General features: G+C 40.3%; 1 protein-coding gene across 5 annotated transcripts in view; it reads right to left on the bottom strand.

The window, feature by feature from the left end:
* Positions 1–13,968, bottom strand: part of LOC124271690 (protein mono-ADP-ribosyltransferase PARP14-like) — an 85,710-nt gene that overhangs the window by 22,649 nt on the left and 49,093 nt on the right. For 4 of the 5 annotated variants that reach the window (XM_046706846.1, XM_046706847.1, XM_046706848.1 and 1 more), the window contains 6 exons: positions 8,900–9,130; positions 7,767–7,988; positions 6,810–7,077; positions 2,988–3,053; positions 1,413–1,595; positions 923–1,123 (listed from right to left, as the gene is read on the bottom strand). The exons of the other annotated variant lie outside the window; for it this stretch is intronic. In XM_046706846.1, the coding sequence (XP_046562802.1) occupies positions 923–1,123; positions 1,413–1,595; positions 2,988–3,053; positions 6,810–7,077; positions 7,767–7,988; positions 8,900–9,130 (1,171 nt within the window). The remainder of the gene's footprint in view (positions 1–922; positions 1,124–1,412; positions 1,596–2,987; positions 3,054–6,809; positions 7,078–7,766; positions 7,989–8,899; positions 9,131–13,968) is intronic. 5 annotated transcript variants of the gene reach the window in all.

Genomic DNA, 13,968 nt, shown 5'->3' with positions numbered 1-13,968 from the left:
TTTACGTCCTCTTCAAGGGAACTACAAGGGATTCAAGTGTTCCACTAGCATTTGCATAGAAGAGGGAGATAAGCAAAAGATCCTGAGGCAGGATAAGGAAAAAGAATGAAAATCCTGAATAGTAAAAGGTTTGTGCAAGTTTGTTTTAGAATCCAGTACTCAACAATATTCCTGCCATATGATAATAACTGAGTGTAGAATCCTGTCACTGATATCAAAACAATGTTCGACGCACAACATCAAGACATGATGACATACAAGAGCCTGACAAACCAGCCATTTTATTCTTACAGCCAGGGCGTCATTGTACAAAGTGATTTTAGAGCTAAGGCTTTACTGTACACTGGCACACAGCATACCAATATCACAGATGACTATAGACCAAACTAGCATAAAACATCAAGGGAGGCCATGGTCCCCAATCTTACAACAATTATTTGGGTGAGTGGGTCACGTACTGGTTTCAGTCATCAATGGGTTGCAGAATTACTTTTGCAAAGATTGTATAATTACCAAGGGCTTTCCTTAAGTATCCTTTGTTTTTGGACTTTAGTGAGTGAGTGAGTTAATATTTAACATCACATCGGCAATATCTCAGCCATATCGTGACGAGCCTGATATTTTAAGCAATGTCCAACGCACAACATCAAGCCATGATGATATACAAGAGCCTGACAAACCAGCCAGTTTAGTCTTACAGCCAGGGTGCCATTGTACAAAGTGATGTTAGAGCTAAGGCTTTACTGTACACTGGCACACAGCATACCAATATCGCAGATGACTTTTGAACAAATCTAGCATAAAACATCAAGGGAGGCAACCAGTCCCCAATTTTACAACAATTATTTGGGTGATGGGGACACATACTGCCCTAAGTCATCAATGGGTTGCAGAATTACTGTTGCAGAAAGTGTATGATTACCAAGGGCTTTTCTGAAGTATCCTTTCTTTTTGGAAGTTAGAGCCTTAATCACTCCTGCAGTAAACGGGTCCAGCATGTCCTTCTGGAAGATGACCATTCGAATGTCTGTTATCATTCCATGTTTTGGATGGGAGCTCTGGTAGTCATTCACTGCTGCAATCAGACAAGTGGCCATCTCTTCAGGAGTCCTATTACCTTGACCTGTTCAAAACATAAACCTCATTTACAACATTCTCCATGTATATTGATATGCAGTTTGGAAATTGTACCACACTTTGATGTACCACAGAAAACATCAGTCACAACAGAGTTGTAACAGAGCAGTACTGAATATATACAATAGCACGCTATCTGCGGTGATCATATATAAGTGGTGTATTGAATAATTTAATCAATACAATGTTGTTTGTATATGTTTGTTTGTATATACGGAGGAAATACTTCAGATTGAAATCCACTCCTTGTCTTCATCTGCTTCATCTGACCATACCTGTTCCAAGGGCTGGGAATGCTATAGATGATACGTTTGGTAGAGTTCCAGCTTCTTCAAGACATTTTGTGATCCCTTTCTTCCAGTCTTGAGTGAAGTGATCTCCAGAGACGTGGATGATGTAGTTAGCTTGGAGACCTCCGGCAGTAGTTGTGACAATTCCTTGCTTTTTCATTTCATGCTCTAAAAAAAAAATCTGCTTTTTCATTTCATGCTCTAAAAAAAAAATCTGTTTTGTCAATGTTAATTCCAAGTACCAACAGAAACTAACATGCATTGGAAAACTGCAGCCAGGTGAGCTAATTACTTCTTTTACAGGCCACGTCTGCTGAACATTTCAAATGTACCTGGGGATTGTTTCATGGGCAGATAACGCCTCAGAATAGATTTGTAGCAAACTGAGACTACGTCCCTCCCTTTAAAGCTCTCAGCCATGGTAAGATTTGTTACAGTGATTCGCGTGTGATCCTGGAAGGAAAGGTCTCTGAGTCATGTTGACAATGTATGCATGTGCCGAGTTTGGTGAAGAAACACTGAACGGTTTTAAAGTTCTGCTCCGGAAAAGACAAATGTCACGGATGCACGGACGAACGGATCCACGAACAGAGTCCATTTAAATAACCCCCTCAAAATGCGTTGTGGGGGATAATAAATTATCTGTTTAGTCTTATGTGATTTGTTTTTAGCAACAAGTTTTTACAGAGCAGCATAAAAAATCTTTCTAAATTCTGATTTATTTGTTTCACTGACAGTCACTAATGAATTGAGTTCAAGATATCCCCAGCGTCAATCTGACTGGGAATCCCACAAGGATTTAGCATCCCACCCTGTTTCTAGTGGGATGTGACTGAGCTGGAGGTGGAATCCCACTGAGTTTATGGTTTGGTCAGGATCCAACTCCAGTGATACTACATCCCCTAAGATCTGGCAGGTTATACCCCTCTCTCGTTTATGTCAGGCAAACCAAGAGTGAAACACATACAGGTGGAAATACTGATATTGCAATCAAAGATATATTTTGTTGTCTTTCAAATATAAAAGTCTTAATATAACATATTGAATGACATTATTCATTGTGTTTGCAATAGTTATGTTACGTCTGGGGGAAGATAGGGATTTATGGGTAATGTATAGAAAAAATAATGCAATTCTATGTCAGCAATTGTCAATGACACTTTACTGTGGGTAGGTATATTTCACACATTCCCGTCATGTTGCTAGAAGTCTGGTTTTCGGTTTAGCACACCCAACCAAATTCATAAAACATGTTCGATCACTGACACTGACACTGATTCCGAGATGCTCCAGACTGAGAGTGTAAGTTGATATCCCAGGCAGGGCTGAACCTAAAACGTATTAGAATCTGTACCTTACTGAGAACTATAATCCAAAGTTGAACATATTTTGAATTTAACCACTCTGGTATTGAAGTATCGGTCACTCCCCAGAAGTCTCAACTGATCAAAGAGAGATCCTGTATGGGTAATACATCTAGGTGAGATCCCAGATAACAATACAATATCCTTCTGGGATCCAAGTCACATTTTCACTAAGGATAATTATGTGAATACATACTCTTGAGTCCCAGTTCATCTGTAAGTTGTTGTCCACCTTTTCTCAGGATAGACTGGGACACTGCACCTAGATAATAAATATACAAACTGTTTAACATAGATAAGATCATTTTCTGCTTTCCATTCAGATGCACACTAAAAAGGGCAATACAAATCCTCTTAAAGTTTCTCTGAGACCTTATGTTCTCTGAGAACATTCTAAATCTCTTCTAATATTTCACAAATTTGTTAAGAAAACTATTTTGTGGTATTGGCACAAATCTAAACCCTATTTATTAACTATATATGATATCAATGTTTCAGATTCCAGTCCTTGTGGTGTTTGAGCAGAAGAGCCTTAAATTGTTTGAGAATTTTCACAAGTGTTCTTTTATCTTCACTCCTGAAAACAAACTAACATTCATATCTCAAATTTGCATGATCAAATGCAGTTATGATTTGATCATTCCTTCAGTTGGGTTAGAGAGAAAATGAAAGATAGACTTTCATTGTGCGGACAATGTTTCATTAAGTTCACTTTGAAAAATACATCTTTGCCTCCAACAGAGATTGGTGAAAAATATGTTTATGACAATCTCTAAAATACGCCAATAATGTATCAATTTCCGTGCATTCAACTGGAAAGACATCAGTTCAGACTCACTTAAAGCCCTCACTATGTCATGAATATATATATGATTACATCGAATATGAATTGCTCCACTAACTTGGGGGACCAAAATGCAAACTTTATGCAGACAAATTGCACGAGGATCATGCATCAAATTGCTGAAAAGCATGTGCACATATAATGCATGTGAACAGCTGCGGTTTGGCGTAAAGTTTTGTTAAGAATTGGCCAATTTTCACTGAATTTCTTCATTTATTGAACTCATTGTTTTGAATGAACAATGACTAAATGTGGAGTCTTCCCAATATCCGTTTAATGTAGATCAAGGTATATTCTGCAAGAATGAAATGCAGAAAATAAATACATACTACCATGTTTTCATAGTAAATACATATGCACCTTTGAATACATCAAATGTAAACATCTCTGAAACCCAAGATTTATACTAAATCTCAAATTCAATATTGGACTCTCCCACGTGGGAACAATACTCTCCACATAATATAAACAAGAAGATAAAGTCATCAATATCCACCGCAATGGCAAAATACTCTTCATGATTATGTCTACGAGTTATGATTATGTCAAATATTTAGGTGTGTATATAGAAAAGTGGAAGGAGAGTATTGAAAGGTTTTTAAAGTTCTGCTCCAGAAAGGAGCACTACCACCAATTTAAGGCTAAGTCAAACTTGTTGCCATGGAAATACCAAAAAATATTTTATTCAGAAATCCAAAACTACCAAAAGGCACCAGTACACCACCAGATCAATCTATGTGCCAAGTTTGGTGAAGAAACATCGAACAGTTTTAGAGTTCTGCTCCGGAAAAGTGCACTACCACTAATTTCTGTTTTAGTCAAACTTGTTGCCATGGAAATGCCAAAAATATTTTATTCAGAATTCCAAAACTACCAAAAAGACACCAGTACACCACCAGACCAATCTATGTGCCAAGTTTGGTAAAGACATAGTGAACGGTTTTAGAGTTCAGCTCCGGAATTTAGCACTACCACCAATTTAAGGCTAAGTCAAACTTGTTAAAAATAAAAGCCAAAAATAATTTATTCAGAATTCCAAAACTACCAAAAGGCACCAGTACACCACCAGATCTATCTATGTGCCAAGTTTGGTGAAGAAATAGTGAACGGTTTTAGAGTTTTGCTCCAGAAAAGAGCACTACCACCAATTTAAGGCTAAGTCAAACTTTTTGCCATGGAAACGCCAAAAACATTTCATTCAGAAATCCAAAACTACCAAAAGGCACCAGTACACCACTAGACCAATCTATGTGCCAAGTTTGGTGAAGAAATAGTGAACGGTTTTAGAGTTCAGCTCCGGAAAAGAGCACTACCACTAATTTCAGTCTAAGTCGAACTTGTTGCCATGGAAATGCCAAAAATATTTTATTCAGAAATCCAAAACTACCAAAAGGCACCAGTACACCACCAGATCTATCTATGTGTCAAGTTTGGTGAAGAAATAGCGAACGGTTTTAGAGTTCTGCTCCGGAAAAGAGCACTACCACTAATTTCAGGCTAAGTCAAACTTGTTGCCATGGAAACGCCAAAAATATTTTATTCAGATTTCCAAAACTACAAAAAGGCACCAGTACACCACCAGACCAATCTATGTGCCAAGTTTGGTGAAGAAATATTGAACGGTTTTAGAGTTCTGCTCCGGAAAAGACAAATGTGCACTGAAGGACGGACGGATGGACGGACGCACGGAGGGAGTCCATTTTAATACCCCGGGGGATAATAATATACTTCAGACCAGCTATGCTCGAAATGATATGAGCAGATAAGTATTATAACATAAACGTAATGATAAATTACTTCAATGTGCCTAAATAACAACTGATAAGGCATATACCCTAATATATAAATGGACTCTTCCAAAAGTTACTCAAATCCGGAAACTATCGTCAAAACACAGAATTTTGTGTACAAAGTAATTATTTAAAGAACCGTGAATAAACCTGTAAAGTATTAAACAGTCCTTTCCATTACAAACACTGCTTACATACAGCAAACTGCCTACGCAATATCATCTTCAAAATAAAATGGAATCTTCCAAAGCGTGCATGTGAAGATATTTGAAAAGATAAATGCAATACTCCACAAGTTGCTATTATTAATAAAATAGTAGTCATTAAAATATTTTGTGAACATTCTTTTGCATAATGAATAATTTCCTACCTGAAGAGTGATTTCTCCACAAAGAAAAGTTGCTTGTTTGAGTGGCATTTTTAGAAGTTGAGACGTACAATATGGAGCAAGTTTTTACGGATAACAACTTCTTTATTTCGTTAGTGCGAATGAAAAGTTGGGCAAAATGTACTCTCTCTCTCTCTCTGTGACCGTTGTATGTTACTCTAACTGACATGTGCTCTGTGAGCGCATCGCAAGTTGCCTAAAAGCTAGTTTATAAGGGGAGATAATTTGCAATCAATAATGTCTAATGATGCAAACCACTAAGCAAATAAAGGAAGTTTCTACAGTTCTAAAAAATACATAGCATATTGTGTTACTAGTTTCAAATGAAAGTGCCACCAAGCAAATCTGTACTAGTTTACACCTCTGGCATACATTTATAACACTATAAAACCCATGATACACAAACAGTGTATACAACTTAAAGCTCAGTAATCATAATAATATTCAGATTTCTTATGTTTCAGAACACCTGTTTAAACAGTATCTACAAAATAATATATGTTACATGAAGTCATATCTCTGGGAAATAGAAAGATACATATCTCAGCTACAAATTACTGATTTCATACAATATCACCATACTCACTCACAGTGATTTTCCTAATAATAATAAACTCAAAAATTATGGGTGAATGCGCTTCTAGCATACAGGTAAACATGATTGTCAATAATCCTCTGGTACACAGATTCCATAAAATGTCAGAACACTCATGACAATAATCTCTTCAACGTTACAAATTTGTTTCATAATACATCATTTCATGTGTAAACAGTATGGAATATTTGGCAAAATCTAGTTTAGAACAGTTGACTGAAGTAAGTGCCTACATTTACACTTATGAGTCTAAACCTTGATGGGTAGTATATAATGGGAAGGTTTCTACACAGGATAGGGGCATCTGGGATCCTGAAACACACTACTGAGGACAAATATTGAACACAAACACATAAAATATCTTAAAAGGCTGAATTGACTAAAATATCTTCTCAACTTACCCACAGTCAGGTTGAGGTCCGAGTTGGTGCTGTTGACAATACAATCCGCCTTCTCCTTCAACAAATCACCTTGCTTGAGTGTCAGCTGAACCTTGCCCAGCTGGTAAACTAGAGTCAGATCTGATTTAGAGATGTACTGCCAGTCACTGTCATCTGTTGCAGATGCTCCCTGTGGTTTATCCCCAAACTGTCTGCTCCTCCTATGACCTCTGTGTTGTGAGGGCACACCAGCACCACCAGTGTCTTTCCCCTTCTGGTAGTCAAATGCCTGAAATGTACAAGAGACATTAGGAGTTGTGCTACAGTGGACAGTATGACCGGTTTGTTTACAGAAATATACAATAATATAACCTAAACCACATACATCTTGCACATATTCCTTAAAAATGACTTTACAAAATATTACAACCATACTTTAATGGCAGTTGGTTCTAGCTGTACATACACAGAACTGGAACAGTGTTCTTATCAATAAGAAAACTCAACAAAATTCCTAATTTATTTAACATCAGTATGGATGACACACAACATTGCTTAAACTATGTATGATGGCACTGGGCGAGACAAATCATCAATTTCTTCTGGGGTGAAAATTGCAAATCCAGGATGAGTATCAGCAAGCAAAGTGCATGTCATGCATGTTGGGTGATTCTGATATGTACATAAAACTGAACAGAAATGTTGGTGGGACATCCATACCATATAAACTCTAAAGAAACAAACATCTCTAATTAAGAAAAATCAAAGCACTGCCATGTTAGAGAAAAAAATACTCCTATTATTACACAGGCATGAAGAGAAGAGCAGACGTGAGTATACACTTGCCCAAGATGAGCAACATTTTTATGCAAGGTGACAGATTGTATCAAGGCACATTTACAAAAATAGACAGAAGTTTACAGATTAATCAACACAACAAACCAAGATTTAAGTGTACATGCTTCATGCATGAAGTACCTTTATTGTAGCAGTGTCCTTATGGTACACAACAATCTTCACTTCCTGGAGGGATGTCGTGGGGTTGTCCTGTCCGAACTGTTCCATTGTTTCCATCATGGTTTTGGCCACCACATCTCGTGGGTATCCAAGGTTACCCGTACCAAGTGCAGGGAAAGCAATGGATCTGTATTGCTTGTCAGAAGCTTTCTTAAGACATTTTGCAACCAATGTTTGCAAAATCTGAAAAAGAAGACCAAAATATTTTGCTTGTTGACCTCATTGATAACAAGAGTCATCAGAAGATGACATATCCCCCCGGCCCCCACATCTTTGAAAGAACAAATCATCTGACAGTTACTTAAAGTCCAGGTTGATTTTACACTAAGTGCAACATAAATGACAAAAATCTGCAAATAGCAAAAGGCACCACTTCAAGATCTGCCTCACATATCTGCCAAGTTTTACTGAAAGATATTAAGAAGTTTTTGAAACGAAGCCCACCCCTCCCTTTTGGGACTAAAGTTGATTTGTTTCCATGGAAACCAGGAAAAATCCAAATGCCAAAAATCTGGAAATAGCAAGAGGCACCACTTAAGGTTCTGTTTGATATATCTACCAAGATATGTTGAAAAATATTGAACGGTTTTCGAGTTGTGCTCTGGAAATGAAGCCCACCCCTCCCTTTTGGGACTAAGTCCAAATCGTTTCGATGGAAACTGGGAAAAATAAAAATGCAAAAGATCTAGCAATAGCAAAAGGCACCACTTAAGGTTCTGTTTGATATATCTACCAAGTCTTGTTGAAAAATATTGAATGCTTTTGAGTAATGCTCCGGAAACGAAGCCCGCATTACATGCAGGGGGGACAAAAATAAGCTATCTCATTAATAAAAGCTGGCCTTGTATACTCCTATATCTAGCAATATCGAGCTGTCCCCAGCCAAACTAGAGATTGTGCTGAAAAGACTTTGATATTCATATATACACGTCGGCAGTCAACAAAATATGGAAACAGAGTAAGCATCTACAAGTGACTGGCAACCTGCAATCATTTAGATGATTAGATTTGATTATTTTCTGCAGAGGGCGGTTCAATGATAATTATTAATTTGAAAAGAAGACATGGGTCCATTCAAACATGTTTTCAGTTACCATTTCACCATTTTGATCACGTGGCCAGCTCGGTAAGCAGGTATGAAATATACTCTGGCATATGAGACTGCCTGCCCCAGTGATGGCAATCTGCCCTGACTTTATTCCATCTGGATACTTGGTAGAACACTCCATTTGGATAGCGTCACCACCGGTCTTGAGTATTGACGTGGAAACTGCTCCTTTACTTAAATCGAGGCTGCTTGACGTAGTGTTCACGATAACATCAACCTGAAATAAGAAATACAAGCCTAACTTCACCCACATAATACATCCTAAATTGTACTAAAAGTAAACTCATATATTTTCCTTATCCTGACTCATGCTTTTTTCGCTTAGTCATTCCTCTCTTCCGAACGGTTAAGTAGAAAGTGAACGTACAATCACTCAACCTTGAGTTACCTCCCTTTTGGCGCCAAAAGGCACCCACGTGACCCGCGCATGCCTAATTATCCTCACTGTCTCCTCAATCGCCCAAGCTACAGGGTCCCTTCGCGGCTTATTACTCAATTCTTATTAATTCAAATGCTGCTTTGAATGTGTTTGTTGCAATACTATTTATCATATTTGTTGCAAAAAATTATACATATTATGTCAAATTAATTCCAGGTGATTGTTTGTTTACATATTACAATGTAAACATTGCCTTCATCTTGTCTCAGTACTTGATTCATGCCCTTGGGGTTCTTCTATGACTGGTTCAGGGTTTGATTACTATTTTGATGTTTGATTATTGTATATAATCACATGTTTAGAAACTTATGTCTTCATATTGTGGTTGATTTGACATTAGTGACTTGTAAATTTTTACATGTGAGTGGAAAATTTGATACTTAGAAATCACACAACCTGTTGTCAGGTCCAGCTAATCTGCGTTGAGGAAGGTGGTGCAGTCTCTGGTGTTGTGAGTTGTGGCAGTCTACGGCTACTGACAGCCTTCCTGTATCTGTACCTTCCTTCCTGTATGTCATAGCAGTCGACGTCTCCCGGTCTGAAGGAAGTTTCTTCAGATACCTGAAGTAAGAGGAAGTCAACCTCTGCAGAGACTTCATCTGAGCATAAGAAGCATTGGACGTCCTCATCAGCGTGGCAGTCCAGGCAGTCTTCTTGATCGTCGCACTCATCGAAGTTTTCCGAGGTCATCGCTGCATCCCTCTACGCAGCAATCTTTGAGTGACTTCCTAATGCCTGGTTTGAGAACGCTATCCCGGCACCGATGTCTGCAGACGAGTCCATGGCACTCATCCCGCAGCAGCGTCCGTCGACCAACGCAAAGGCCTTCAACTCAGACGACTTCGATGATGTCATCACTTGGCGGGTGCTCCAGGCCATGGAGAAGAGACTAGACCTGGAGAAGCATATGACATCCAATGGCAGCGTTGCAGACGGTGAGATGTTTACATCCCGTTCGAGTCTGAGTGTCAGCGCAGACCAGTCCATCGCCGCCTCATCAGCTGTCAGCGCAGACATCCGGGTCTGGCGATGAAGGAGAGTCATCATGCTGAAGAAGACTCTTTCATTTACACTGATGCAGAGGTGTTGTCGCTGGGTTGTCGTTGGAATCACTTCCCGTGGTGTCTCCTGTCTCTACGGAGATAAGTGTCTTTGTTCCAGGTTCCATCTTAGAGAAGCAGTCTGATGCTGAAGTAGACACCCTGATGATTGGTGCTGAAGTAGACGACCTGATGCCTGGTGCTGAAGTAGACGATTGTACATAGTACATGGTCCAGGCAGTCTATACATTGCAGATCCTTGACTTGATTGTCCATCTTAGTGAAGCAGTATAGAAGCAGAAGTCGTCTACCTCTGTGCAGAAGCCCTCTTCATCGAGATTTTCGTCCAGATCGTCGCAGTCTGCTAGATCAGCGCAGGTGCCTCTACTACTCTACAGTCTGGCCTGATGTCTGGTGCTGAAGTAGACGACTGGGGCCCTTTTCACGAAGCAACCTTTACTAAGGTTAACCTTAACTCCTATTCTTTAACACTGCACTAAGGTTACCTTAGTGACTTACGATCACCTTAGTGCTTTGTGAAAGGAGGCCCTGATGCCTCAGTGCTGAAGTAGATGACGTGATGCTTGGTGCTGAAACAGTCGATTGTACATAGTACATGGTCCAGGCAGTCTACACTTTGCAGATCAGCGAGATCTATGAGGTCCCACTACTACTCTACGGTGATTGCGGTCAGCCTGTTGTCTGATGCTGAAGTAGACACCCTGATGATTGGTGCTGAAGTAGACGACCTGATGCCTGGTGCTGAAGTAGACGATTGTACATAGTACATGGTCCAGGCAGTCTACACCTTGCAGATCATTGACTTGATTGTCAGGGTGCCTGAACCTTCCTGTCAGCAGTTTTCTGGCCTTGAGGCAGTCATCCATGAGGTGTGTGAACCCCGCAAGGTGTTCATCTGATATACAGTTACGTCAGCAGTCATCTGATAACCTGTTAGCGTCTGTGAATGCCACCTCATCGCCGACATCTATGAAGCTGTTGCAGGCAGCGACCCTCATCAACGTATGACGTCCAGGGCAGAATCTTCCAACCCAGATGACTTCGCAGACAACATTACGGGGAGGTGGTTCGAGCCTGCACTACTGGTCTACTGGTATCTACTTGTCAGTTTACACTGTCAGCCGGTACGAACCTGTCATCACAGAGCAGACGTGTAACATTTATGACATCATACTAGTGGCTGATCTACACTTGCAGTGCTGATACGTATCTACAGCAGCAGTCATCTGATATCTCCTAGCATTTGCGAATGCTACTGCATTGCCGACATCAGAGGGGTCTATGCAGTGCATTCTACCTAGACGGCAGTATCCAGGCACATCCAGAAGCAGATCAACTCAGACAACAGTTGCAGTGTACGATCAACCTGTTGATGCAGGACGCTGGCTGATGCATCATCTGAGGCCTGAGTTGGAGCCACCCTGTTCGTCCACCCTCCTACCAAGCAGCAGGCAAGGCAGTGACTTTGGCTTTATGTCGATCTACAGGTAACCTGTATGACGACAAGTGGAGAAGTTTCGACCAGTATGCTGTTCGCCAGGGGTTCACGGCCAGAAAAGTGATGCACCCACAAGTAGCTGACTACCTGTGTCATCTGCGGTCTACTAGACATCTGAAGGGGTCTACGCTGTCTTCTTACCTGGCGGTGATCAGCTGAGTCATCACCATGAAGACAGGGGTGAAGCTGACCAAGGGTTCCCAGAATTAGTTAGAAGATATCAACAGCAGAAGTTCAGAACCAGCATGGGATCTCGACATAGTGTTGCAGCATCTCATTGGTGATGTATATGAGCCGTTGACGCAGACAACATTTGAATTGCTAACTCAAAAGACGCCGCTCCTCCTCGACTTAGCAACTGCTGCTCAGATGTCGGATATCCACGCCCTTGACTTAAGCTGTACAAGTTTGAACACCGGAGAGAGGGCTGCAGTCCATCTTGGCCTTAAATCGGATTTCATCGCCAAGAACCAGCTGCCGGGGCAACCAGATCGTCAGTTCCATGTTCCGGCATTATCAACCATCTTGGGTCCAGAGGACACACAAGACCTGTCCTTATGCCTGGTCAGAGCCCTAAGGGTTTACTTGCAGAGATCAGCTGTGAGAAGAAGGAAGTTCAAGTGTCTCTTTATCCTGCTTTCAACCACTATGACTGCAGAAGTCTCGCGAACTATGGTTCCTTTTGGATCAGAGTGGTGATCCTAAGAGCCTACAAAGCAGCAGGGTTAGAGACACCGAGAGCATCGAACCCACATGAAGTTTGAGCGCTGGCCTTGACACTCGCCCTACATATCATCCATCCCAGATGGCTGCTTTTGGAAGTCAGACACCATTTTCAAGACATTGGTACTGAAGGTGTATCCGGTATACATCAAGTCGTAGCGCAGCAACTCATTATGCCAGCCAGACGTTGAAGAAATCTCACCCTTGTCACACAGATTCATTGACGCCCGGCAACTGATCCATTGCCACCGGCCGAGAATCCATGTTCCCCTGTCTTACGAGATAAGTCAGCGCATAAGTGATATAGACTCAGTTTGGGTAAAGTCCTTACCATAAAGGAGAATACTAGACAATTGCAATAATTTGCTGGGTGAAAGATAAAGTCGTCAGAAACATGTACCCCAATGTTTATTTAAAAAATATGGTTTATTATGTTTTTATCGCGAATACATTTTCTGTTATGTGAGTTTCAGCCATTATGCATATTCCGCTGGAACTCGTGACGTCATATGTGACAAGCATCAGCCATATTGCAAATTAACAAGCGCTACAGTAATACAAATCAAGTTGTTTCTATCGTTTTTGTAAATGGTACAATCGTGTACTCCGTTACCTGGGGATGCACGGAATCATCTTACAATGGAAAGAGCCCCCATTTCTTCCGTTTTCCAAGTAAAGAGACAGATTTAGGCAGGACAAATGCTCCGAGTCGGACGCATATAAAAGAGACATGTACCCATGGGGTTTAAAAATCCAAAAGCTAGGCTGAAAAAGGAAGAAGTACCCACAAGATTCATTTATACTCCATCATTCCCTGTTAGAACTTACTAACAGGGATTAAAGTCCGATTGCCAGTCGAATTGCCCCCGCTACAAATTGCCCCAGCAAATTTGGTCAAATTGCCCCAGGGGGTAGTCAAAATGCCCCAATTTATTGAAAATGATTAAATATAGGCCTAAAATGCATAGTTTTGTCAACTTTGATATTATAGTATGACCAGGAATTATTTAGAATTTTAGGAATATGTTTAACTGGATTTCTAGTATAAACAACCTTGACCAGCTATCAAGTGCTTGGTTTCATTCAAGAGAGACAACTCCGTTAATCCTTTTTCATTAGTTTGTGAGGAGTTATTCCCCTTTGTTTACTTGCTAGCAGACACATTTTTCAGTGACCCTCAGTATTGATGATTTAGAGAAGAGGAAGTTGATTTTAGAGTATTATAACAAGGACATCAGATCAGCTAAAGTGATTTCAAGTAGAACAGGCAACCCTTTGTCCACTGTTTATCCTGTTTTGAAAAAGATTGCAAATGGATATGGCATTGAGCACCA

Source organism: Haliotis rubra, unplaced genomic scaffold (genome assembly GCF_003918875.1).
Source record: "Haliotis rubra isolate DU_JTF1 unplaced genomic scaffold, ASM391887v1 Scf1622, whole genome shotgun sequence".
NCBI classification, from domain to species: domain Eukaryota; kingdom Metazoa; phylum Mollusca; class Gastropoda; order Lepetellida; family Haliotidae; genus Haliotis; species Haliotis rubra.
This window is presented reverse-complemented; position numbering and strand designations above follow the sequence as displayed.